Source organism: Gymnogyps californianus, unplaced genomic scaffold (assembly GCF_018139145.2).
Source record: "Gymnogyps californianus isolate 813 unplaced genomic scaffold, ASM1813914v2 HiC_scaffold_31, whole genome shotgun sequence".
Taxonomy (NCBI): Eukaryota; Metazoa; Chordata; class Aves; order Accipitriformes; family Cathartidae; genus Gymnogyps; species Gymnogyps californianus.
The window spans coordinates 525,442-536,705 of record NW_026114191.1 but is presented as its reverse complement, the minus strand read 5'-3'; the positions used below and the strand labels follow the sequence as shown (position 1 = coordinate 536,705).

The 11,264-nt window shown below is 55.2% G+C and overlaps 1 protein-coding gene across 1 annotated transcript; it reads left to right on the top strand.

Moving 5' to 3' along the window:
• The first annotated feature begins 5,738 nt into the window (after positions 1-5,738).
• Positions 5,739-10,145, top strand: LOC127028265 (olfactory receptor 14C36-like). Its single transcript, XM_050914000.1, has 2 exons — positions 5,739-6,720; positions 10,018-10,145. Exons 1-2 carry the CDS (start codon positions 5,793-5,795, stop codon positions 10,143-10,145), a joined length of 1,056 nt encoding a protein of 351 aa, XP_050769957.1. The 5' UTR covers positions 5,739-5,792.
• Positions 10,146-11,264: the final 1,119 nt, after the last annotated feature.

Here is an 11,264-nt window from a genome sequence, read left to right as displayed (position 1 = left end):
GGCAGTTGTTTCATTTTTAGCCAAAGGCGGCCAAGGCACAGGATCCCAGGTTAGTGCAAAGGAACAAAGAAAGGCAAAATGTTCATGTGGCATACAGATACACCAGCAATTACCTGCATTTCCAGGCTCTGAAGTCCTAACTCTGCAGCAGGGAGCCTGGAAGGTCTCAGCTCCCTTCATCTGCCCTGCATTTCCGCATGTAAAATGAAACTAACCTCAGTCAAAAAGTTGGTTTTGATTCTCTTCACAAACGAAAACTTTCGCCATATGTCAGGAGATTGGCCCATACACGAAAGAAAGAATCACACTTGGCTGGAGAAAAAGCTGAGGTGTTGCCAGGAATGTCAGGAGGCATGGCATAGTGATTCCTGGGTTCATGGAGCTGGTCAAAGGCCTCGTCTCTCTTTCTGCAATGATGGCTTCAATGCCCGGCTCGTTTGTAGGCTCTGCACATGGATGCTGACATTTCATTGAGCAACCTGCTCTGAAAGGATGAACAGGGGAGGCTGTTATTTTTGGAGGGTAGAAGGACAGTAAAAGAGAAGAACCTGGCTTTGGGCAAATGAAAAGGGAAGCAAAGGATGTGGTGAGGGCTGTTTGGGCACCTGTGAAGCAGCCCTGTGCCTGCTGTGATTCCTTCTGGGGTGAGGAGAAACCTGAGAGCTTTCCCTCATTTGAAAAATGAAGGGAAGGAAAGAGAGCATCATTCAGGCTGGAAGGGACTCGGGAGGTGTCTCGACCAACCTCCTGCTCAAGCAGGGTCAGACCAGATTACTCAGGGCTTCATGCAAACACTCTGGACCACATTCCAGGATAGACACAGGGCACACTCCCTGGGAAAAAGCTTTCCAGTGCTTGACTAGCCTCATGCTAGAAAGTTCTCCCTATATCTAGCCTTAGCGTCTCTTGTTTCAGCCATTGCCTCTTGTCCTTGTGTCACGGACATGAGCCTGACGCGTCTGCCTGGGAACTGCGCGATGCTGCTGCATGTTCCCCTCAAGATCTTCTCTTCTCCAGGCTGAGCAAGACCAGCTCTCTAAGCCTCTTCTCACAGTACCTAAGTTCTCCCACCCTGATGCCTCAGTGGCGCTACATTGAACTGGTTCCAGTTTATCAAGGTCCCTCTGGCATGGTGGGTGTCAAAAACCTAGGGAATGATTTTGGATACCATGCAAAAAGTGCTGAGCAGACCGGCTGTGCTCCTGCCCGCATAGCCCAAGATGCCGTTGGCCTTCTTTGCACGCAAGGACCACAAGAGCCTTTCCCACAGAGCTGCTACCGACCTGGGCTCTGTCATTGCAGGGTCTTAGTCCACCTCAAGGTCAGGATTTCTTGGCTATCATGAGGTTCCTCCTGGCTCCTCCCTCCAATCTGTCATATCCTTTGGGATGGCAACCCTGCCCTCCAGTGCAGCTTCTGCTCTCCTCAATGTGATGGCTTCTACAAATGCAATGAAAAATCAGCCTTTCCTCTCCTCTGGGTCATTCAAAACATGTGAAACAAGGCACGCTGCAGGACAGACCCTTGCAGTTCCCTACTAGGTACAGGTCTCCAGGCAGAGTACCACACTTTGACCACGTCCCCCTCTGCCCCACCATCCAGCTGGGTTTTTTACCCATCTCCTTATCCACCCATGCAGACCATAAGATCCTATCCTGGACACAAGTTGTGGGGGATGATGTTGAAAGCCTTGCTGATTTCCAGCTGAAAGACAATCACTGCTCCCCCACGTCCCCACCAGAAAGCAAAGAGGCTGGCCAGGCACAATCTCCCCTGGGTCAATCCAGTCACCTTCTCCTTCCGACACCCAGAAATGCCATCCAAGTGGACACGCTCTGGAGCACAGCCTTCCATTCCCCTGCTCATCCATTGGGCACTTCTGAAAGGTGCAGGCAATGTTTGGGTGTTGCCAGTCATCAGGGAGTCCCCCCCAGTCTCCATGACCTTTCAGGGATGGAGAGTGGTCTCCCTGTGGCATCAGCCTGCTCTCTCAGCTTCCTTGGATGCTGCCTTCCTGTCCCATACACCAGTAAGGATTGCCCTTGCTCTAGGGACACCTAACGTGATCCCCAGCCACTGCTGGCTGTTCTCCTCCAGAGTCCTGCCTCGAGGCACAAAGGCCTGCGAGACCTTGCTGGTGACGACTGTCGCAATGAGGACATGGAGTAGCGCAGATCTATCTGCACCTGCTCTTTCTAAATTCAGCAGTGGCCACGCAGTATCTCGGTTTCTCTTTGAACCGTTGCTGAAGTAGCAAACACTCATTATGGTGCCCTTGAATTGCCTCACAGGTTTTACAGACTGATTTTTATTTGGACTCTCGCTGTGCTTGGCGGATGCTGTCCTTGAAGACCAGCTGTACTAACCTCTGCCTCCACACCTTGGCAATGGATTCCATCAGGGTCACAGCTCTGTCTCTGACAGTAACGGCTCCAGCTCATCCTGTCTGTGCCCCTGGCTGAGGGCATTGCTGCACATCTGGCCTGAAGCAGCCCAGCTGTGGCACCAGGCAAGCTCTGACTTGCCAGAAGGAAACCTGGCACCAAGTGTCCAAGAGCCCGTGCGGGCAAAGGCTTTGCTTCAGAGCAGAGACATGGCATGGACAGAAGAGAGCTGAATGTCTTTCGAGCCCTAGCACTACAAACCCAGAATGATAGGCCTACATTCACCCTGCTGAAGACATCTCCTCCAGCTTGCAATAATAGATCCTACCCTGTCACCTTCCTGATGTCCTGCCTAAATATGGGACCAAACAAGTGATTCTCATGCCCAGCTCCTTTTCTGATAGGAGTAATGGCACTACTGGAAGTAAGTGTCTCTCCCCAGCTGAGGGAGGGAACATCAGGGATTCCTTCAGCCTCTTTCACAGCAGGTTCCCCCTGAGCCCCAGGGACACCTCGAGGGAGCCCAGAGGGGGCAGAGGAAATGGAGGAATGGAGGTTTCCAGAGGGCAACGTTGACGCCTCCTGCAGATGCGCACACCCTGGTAGAGCAATTCCCGCTGCAGGAATCAGTCTGTCCAGGGTGTAGAGAGGGACAGTCAGTGATTCCTTCAGTCTGCCTGAAATTCTGTTCCCCAGGAGAGACCCTGCTGCCTTTCAGGAGCTGTCAGCCCTGGAGGCCCAGGGACACCTCGAGGGATTCTTGGGCGGGGGGGTGGGGTAGGAGGCAGAGAAAGTGCTGCCTTGGGCTGGTCCTGTGCTGCTGAGCTGGGCTGGGCTCCTGGGATGGAGGGAGCTAATGGCAAGCAGGCAGCGCTGCCGAGAGACAGCTCTGCCCAGGAGCAGCTCCTCTGCAAAGCACAGCAGGGCTGAGGGCACTGCCTGCAGGCACCGAGGGGAGAGCAGTGAGGCAGAGAGAGGTTAAAGGCAGTGTGGGATGGGAGGATGCTGAGAGTCAATGGAGGAAGACATCTTCACAACCCTTGACATGGTAAGTCTCTGGCGGCAGGGCAAAGAAGCTGCAGTTTGAGGAGGGATCTCCAAAAGCTGGCACAGCCCACAGCCTATGGAATCTTTCAGGAGGACTCTCACAGCTTCTCTGGTGTGGAGAAGGAGGACATGCTCCAAAGCAGGGCTTCCCTGCTGCACCATCAGAGGGAGAGGGCATGATGGCTGCATTCTCCCAGGGATGGCCAAAGGAGTGTGAAGCCGGGTGTGCAGGCAGGGGTGCCCAGGGCTGTCCTTCTGAGCAGGGTCCCTGCACCCCAGGGGCTGTGTGCTGGGGCAGGGACTCTGCCGCCTGCCAGGGTCAGCACTCAGCCTGCCCGGGGAGCTCCCCATGGCGCTGTGGGGAGAAGGTACGGGTGGAAGGAGCGACCCCTGTCAGGGCAGGGTCCTTCTGCTGTTGAGAGGGTGCTGCATGGGTCAGGGCTGCTCACAGCTCCAGCTTACCCCCGCGCATTTCCAAGGGAACTTTCCAAGATGGAGTTCCCTGAAAGGGAAGGTGTCTGTCTTTTGAGGTTTCTCATCTTGGTTGGCTGGGTTGGCAGTGGGACATTTCCAAGGGAACTTTTCTACTGGAAGGTAAAAAGGAAGGATTACTGTATGGCTAAGGAGCTTTGCTGAGGCTGTGTTTTCAGTTTCCAGCTCTGGGGGCTCCAGACAGCACCAGCATCACCTCTCCAGTCTCAGCAGGGTGTCTGTGACCTGCTTTGTAGCCGCTGCACACACGGAGAGGCTGCAGGGCAGAGCTGGGCACACAGGGGCTGAGATGGGGTCTCTGAGCACTGGCAGCGAAGAGATGTGGGGCCAGAGAAACAGCTCCTGGCAGGCACAGCTGCAGGCAGCAGAGATGGGCAGGAAAGGAAGGAACTGCTAATGGAAACCCTGTTGCAGGGGAGACAGGGGCACCTCCCGGCCACCCCTGCACTGCAGATGCCTTCACTGAGACGCCTCCTTCACCTCTCCTCTCCCACCCAGCACAACCCTCAGCCCTCACGGCCATGGGGTCGAGGGTGGGAGTCCCCTCTCTGTCCAGCAGAGCAGCAGCAGAGGAGAAGGGCATCCCTCCTGCCGCGTGCCTGTTTCCCGCTGAGCAGCAGTCGGGCTGAGGGCAACTGTCCTGCATTATCGCTGTCTGGGAGGTGGCGTGCACAGGGGGGTCAGGGGAAGGCTTTCCCGAGTGCCCGGCTGCCTCTCCCCTTGCCTCTCTCAGCCAGACCCTCACTGTATTTTGCCTTCTTGCTCCACTTGCCTGTTCTAAAGTTCTCTTTTTAGTGCTGTCAGAGTCCCTGGGGATGGGAGTTTCAGCTGCTGAGTCACACACTGGTCTTGTTTATCCGTTCATGCAGGTGTGTCCATGGGAACAAGTGTCCCAGCTTTCCTGCAACCTGTGGGCTATGGGCAATGCAGTGTGTGGGGCTGGGGAATGAGTCCGTTTTCTCTTCCTGAGATACCGACATTAGGACAATTGGCTCCCTCCTTGGGGTGTCCTTCCAAGCTGTGAGCTGCCCTCCAGGATGCAAACCTCTTCCACAGCCCCTTTGTGTTATCTGAAAGCCCCACGGAGAAATGCAGACGTACTCTGCCTGAGGGAATGCTGTTGGGCTGGTGAAATGAGGCATGTGTGTCCTTGGCTAGAAGGGGGGTGCTGAGACCTTGAGAAAGGGTGAGACATTTCGTGGTCTGTAGCGGATCCCTCTGCTGTCAGCAGTGCCTGGTGACTTTTCAGGGTAATAGAAGAGTTTGATCGCCCTCCATCTCATGAAGGTGCGAGTCCAGGGCAGCGGGGAAGAAGGCAGAGAGACAGACCAGCTCCCCTCACTCTGCACTAAGCCCCGGGCAATCCTCTTGCCTCGCAGGTCTCCTTCTGTTCTCCCTGGGGGCAGCAGAAATGTGGAGGCTTTCTGAGATCAAAGAACACTGCCCAGGTGAGATGGGGGCAGCTTTGAAAGACCCCAAACCTCTCCAACTGTCTTCTGCCATCCTGGTTCCTTAGCACTGGGAGTGCAGATGCTGACAAGCTCTTCTGCGTTAGGAGTGGTTTCATCTGACACAGCTGACCACCAGGCCTGGCCCCTGCCCCCACCATTCCCATGAACCCACTGCTGCAGAGCAGGGCTGACTCCTCGGCAGCCAGCGGGAAGAGGCCCTTGTTAGGGCACGCTCGGCCAGCACTAACCAGAGCTCCTGCACTGGAGCTGAAGGAAGGTCTGCTGGAAAAGGCAAAGTGGGTGTGCGTAGCAGGGGGAGGGTGTAGGAGAAATGGTTGTGATTTTACTCAGAGAAGTCTCCCCCAATTTGTCATTGACTCTCCCTTGAAGGTCAGGAACCCATGCACAGAGGCACCAAATGTTGAATGGCAGCTCCACAACTGAGTTCCTCCTCCTGGCACTCGCGGACACACGGGAGCTGCAGCTCTTGCACTTCTGGCTCTTGCTGGGCATCTACCTGGCTGCCCTTCTGGGCAATGGCCTCATCATCACTGCCGTAGCCTGCGACCACCACCTCCACACTCCCATGTACTTCTTCCTCCTCAACCTCTCCCTCCTCGACCTGGGCTCCATCTCCACCACTCTCCCCAAAGCCATGGCCAATTCCCTGTGGGACACCACGGCCATCTCCTACACAGGATGTGCTGCCCAGGTCTTTTTCCTTCTCTTCTTGATTGTAGGGGAGTATTTTCTTCTCACCGTCATGGCCTATGACCGCTACGTTGCCATCTGCAAACCCCTGCACTACGGGACCCTCCTGGGCAGCAGAGCTTGTGTCCACATGGCAGCAGCTGCCTGGGGCAGTGGGTTTCTCCATGCCGTGCTGCACACTGCCAATACTTTTTCCCTCCCACTCTGCCAAGGCAATGTCCTGCACCAGTTCTTCTGTGAAATTCCCCACATCCTCAAGCTTGCCTGCTCACACTCCTACCTCAGAGAAGCCGGGCTTCTTGTGGTTAGTGCCTGTTTATTCTGTGGGTGTTTTGTTTTCATTGTGGTGTCCTATGTGCAGATCTTCAGGGCCGTGCTGAGGATCCCCTCTGAGCAGGGACGGCACAAAGCCTTTTCCACATGCCTCCCTCACCTGGCTGTCGTCTCCCTGTTTGTCAGCACTGCCATCTTTGCCCACCTGAAGCCCCCCTCCATCTCCTCCCCATGGCTGGATCTGGTGGTGACTGTGCTGTATTCGGTGGTGCCTCCAGCAGTGAACCCCCTCATCTACAGCATGAGGAACCAGGAGCTCAAGGATGCCCTATGGAAACTGGCCGAACGGATGCTGTTTCACCGACAATAACTTGCCTCCCCTGCTCTGCGCATTTCCCTGAGGCCAAGAACCTGCTTTTTTCTCTTGTCATAATCGTACCTATAGATAATGTTCTGGGCTTCTACTACTTGTCTTGAAGTTTCATCCAGCTGTTTCTGATCCTTGTACAACACTGGATCAGATGTGGCCTGTCCAGTAGCAGCTCTGCAATAAAAGGGCATCTCCCATGTGCAGTGCCTGAAGGTTGAGCTCTTCCTCCAAAGGTGCTGCCAATAAAATGTCCACGGAAGTGGTCTTTTAAAGAGTTTTGTCTCCTTGTGTTCTCCCTGTGATTGGGGTTAAGCTCACGGTACCATGGGGTTCCATTGAACTGAACGTTGTGGTTTTAAAGGCTCTCTTTGTGGTGTCCAGTGGCAGTGGAGATGGGGCATGGGCTCCCAATTCCCTCCTCAGGCTGCTTCACGTATGACAGGACTGATGGCACATACAGAAATGAATGTGGAGGGATGGGGAGGGGATGGGGACTTGCCATGTGCCTTGGGCTGGGAGGGAATAAAGCCTCAGAAGGTGAAACCCCCTCAGAGGTGATGTCCCCCAAAAGTAAAGCACTGAATCGAGGTATGCACACAGAAGGACTCTGAAGTGGCATGGGAGTGAGGGGGGAGCACCCAGAGCTCTGCAGCACCCTGGGGTGGGCAGTGTGGTGGGGCCAGGGCAGAGTGGGCTGCTGGGCTTGGCTGGGCTGGGCAGAACGCAGGGGAGGTGGGGAGAGCTGGGGAGGGGCTGGGCTGGGCAGGAAAGTGTCTGGCAGAGGAAAACACCCGTGGAGAACTCAGCTGTGTGAGCGTGCAAAGTGAGGGCAGGGTGCTCACAGTGCAGAGCCAGGCCTCATGGTGAAGGAAGCAAGGCACCAAAGGGGCAGAAGAGAGGGGTCCGGTCTGTGCCGTCTTCCCTGGACACCCCAGGGAAGCTGTCCCAGGGCAATTTTCCCTGAGCACCCCACACACCGGCCATTTCCAGCTCTGGCCATACACCCCAGCCCTGAGGAGGGACCTTTGCTGCATGGACACCCCTGTTCTCCTCTGGGGCTCTGTGATACCCAGCTCCACTGCCATTAGTAATGAAAAGAAAACCACTTTCCTACTGACACTCGTTTCAAACCAAGTCCCAGAGCTCTTGCCACTGCTGGTCTCTCAGCCAAGCCCGTTCTCAGACACCTCCAGCTAGATCAGGTGCTCACGGCCGTGTCGTGACATGTATCGAAAATCTGCATTGTTTGAGCTCCCACCAACTGGCCTGGGTCCTTGCTCCGGTGTGGGGCTCTGAGGGATTTCTCAAAAACTCAGCTCTCTCAGCCTCCCCTTGGCCATAATGTGCTCCAGGCCCCAACCATCCTTCTGGCCTCTGCAGGACTCGCGCCACTCTGTCAGGGCCTTCCTTGTGCTGGGGAGCCCCAGATTGCATGCAGCAGGCCTGATGCGCTCCTGTGCTGGGGTAACTTTGAGCAGCAGCCACCCAGCTGCTCCCTCACTCTCCCTCCTCAAAATGACAGCACAAAGGGAGGAAAAAAATAGAGAAAAGCTTATGGGTCAAGTAAAGAAAAGGCGACCACTTACCCCTTACTGTCGTTGTCATCACTTACCAATTACTGGGCAAAGAAGAGTTGACTTGGGGAAGATCAATTTAATTTATTGCCAGTTAAAAAAAAGATGTGGATTGTGCGAAACTCTAAGAAAAATATTACAGATCATTCCCCCACGCCACTCCATTTTCCCAAGTTGAGATTACTCCTTCATTCCCAGCACTTCTACTCACCCAACCCCAAGACAAGCATGGGGGAGGGATGGGGAATGGGGGTTACAGTCAGCACAGAACATCTCTGCTGCTCCTTCCTCACACTTTTCCCCTGCTCCAGCTTGCGTTTTCTCCACGGGATCCCACCATATTTGTGGCCAAGGCTATGTGGGGTTCATGTCTTTCTGTCTTACTTTTCTCCTTTATACTCACAGAATGATGGAAATGTTGAGATTGGAAGGGACCTCTGGAGATCATCTAGTTGAAGGCCTCAGCTGAGGCAGGGTCAGCTAGAGCAGCTTGCTCAGCACCTTGTCTAGCTGGGTTTCGACTGTCTCCATGGAGGGACACTGCACAACCTCTCTGGGCAAGCTGTTCCAGTGATTGACAACCCTCACAGTCAAACAGTGTTTTCTTGGGCTCAGATGGGATTTGATAGACATGACTAAGATCTCTCCAAGCCTTTTCTTCTCCACACTGAACAGTTCCACACATCTCAACTTTTCCTCTTAGGAAAGATGCTCCAGTCCCTTAAACCAGCTTTGGGGCCCTTTGCTGCACTTGCTTTAGGAGGTCAACAAGTTGGCTGTAGTGGGCAGCCCAGCACTCAACACAGCACTCCAGATGGGGCCTCACCAGTGCCGAGCAGAGGGGAAGGGCCACCTCCCTCCATCTGCCACCAATGCTTTTCCTAACGCAGCCCAGGAGGCTGTTGGCCTTTGCCGCAGGGCTGCATTGATGGCCCATGCTCAGCTGCTTGTCCTCGCTGCAGGAGGACCCCAAGGTCCTTCTCTGCAGAGCTGCTCTCTAGCCGGTCGGCCTCCAGCATGATGGCCACAGGGTGGCCGGATCAGAGGCTGTCCTCCCGCAGGGACTTTCTCAGCAGCACCTTGTCCTTCTTGGACAGCAGCTTCCCCTCTGTCACAGGGCCCCACACAGCGCTGCAGAGTCACCTGGCACAGCAAAGCCCTCTCCTGCCGGGGCTGCACAGCCCAGGCCTGTTGCTCTCGGGCCTTGGGGACTGCAGCTTTTGCTCTCCTTGTGGCAACCTCCTTCCTCATTCTCTTGCCACCTGCCATCCCCTCCAGCATGCCTCTGCTGGGAAGCAAAGCCTTGCCACCCAGGGGTCGAGTCCGTGGGTACCAGGTTTCCACGTGACAAGTCTGCCCGTGGCCCTGCTGCCCTATCTCAGGTGCTGCAGCACAAATGTGCACCAAAGCCCAAAACCGGGGGCACAGACAGCAGGAGCCTCGTGCGCCATCACAGAGCTGGGACATCAGGGGAAGGAGAGCTGAGGCGGGGAAGGACAGCTCCCATGGCTTTTGTGGTGGATGGAGATACAGCGTCTTTAGGAGAGACCGACGGGGAAGGTGAGAAGTGGGGGATGCCCTGTGTGATGTCAGGGCAGCTCAGATAAATGGAGGTTCTCTGTGGGACAGGCAACAGGTTAGGTGGGAGCTTTTGTGGGGGTCAACTTCGAAATGGGCCATCCACTCTGATGCTCACCTGGACCTGGTACTCCCAAACGAGGAAGAGCTGGTCAGGGATGTGAAGACCAGTGTCAACCTTGGCTGCAGTGACCATGAAATTGTGGTCTCCCAGATTCCCGGGAAATGGGGAAGGAGAGTAGCAGAGCACAGACCCTGGACATGAGGGCATGAGAACTTGGCCTGTTGAGGGCACTGGCAGGTGGGATCCCATGGGGGCAGTGTCAGGGCCCTGACACCATCCATAGGCCTTCATGGCCCTGACCAGCATCACCTGCGGCCTCCACTCACCCCTCTGTCCATGGGCCCAGCAGACCATTGAAGCCAGGCCTCAGTTTCAGCCCCAGCTTGGTCTCTGCTGGAGCTCTCCTGCTCTCCAGACACAGCCAGAGACACAGCCTTGCCTGCCCATGGGCTTTGTGGATTCAGCCTTGCACACTCACTTCCCACCTTGGTTCTTTCTTGGGGGTCCACTGCAATGACACTGTGGCCCTGCCAAGTGCCAGACCCCAGCTCATTCACAGAGCCCTAAGGGCCTTTCTGCTGCCTTTCCTCCTGTCCCTTGCTCAGGGTTTGGGAGGAGAGAAAGGAAGAGCAGGTGAGGTTTGTGGGTGCCAATGATTGAGCTGGGGGAGCAGAGCCATCACATCCGAAATGATCTAAAGGCTATGCTAGTTCTAAAGTGTTCTCTTCAGCTCCTTTCTTGGAGGCCTTACATCTCCCACAGGAATCTGCAAATGCTGAGATCCCTCCATCCTTCGCTCTTTCAGCAATTCAGTTGAGAGTACCCAAGGCAGAGGCTTTCTTTCAATTCTGTTTACAGCCTAAAGCACCCCATGCTCTGCAGCTATGCCAGGAAACTTGCAGAAGGAAGGCACTCCTCTGGACAAGGAGGTGGATGTTCCCAGGAATCTCAGGAGGCATGGCATACTGTCAGCTGTGTTGATGGAGCTGGTCAAATGCCTCATCTCCATGTCTGCAATGGTGGCCTAGGTGCCTGCTTCACGTGTAAGCTCTCTCTCTGGATGCTGGCATGTACTGAGCAACCTGGTCTGACCTCAGAGCTTGCCCTGCTTGGAGCTGGGTGTTGCACTACCAACCTCCTTAGCTGCCTTCCACCCTGAAGTCTCCTATGAGCATATGACGCAGAGACCCTCACCTCCACCTTCATCTTTTCTCAGAGGGCACGTGGTGAAGGCACAGGCTCTTGGAAGGGTTGGTGGGAAAGAGTCTTCTGGGGGTCTCTAGTCCAGCCTCCAGGCTGGCTGTGGCTGTGGAGCTCAAA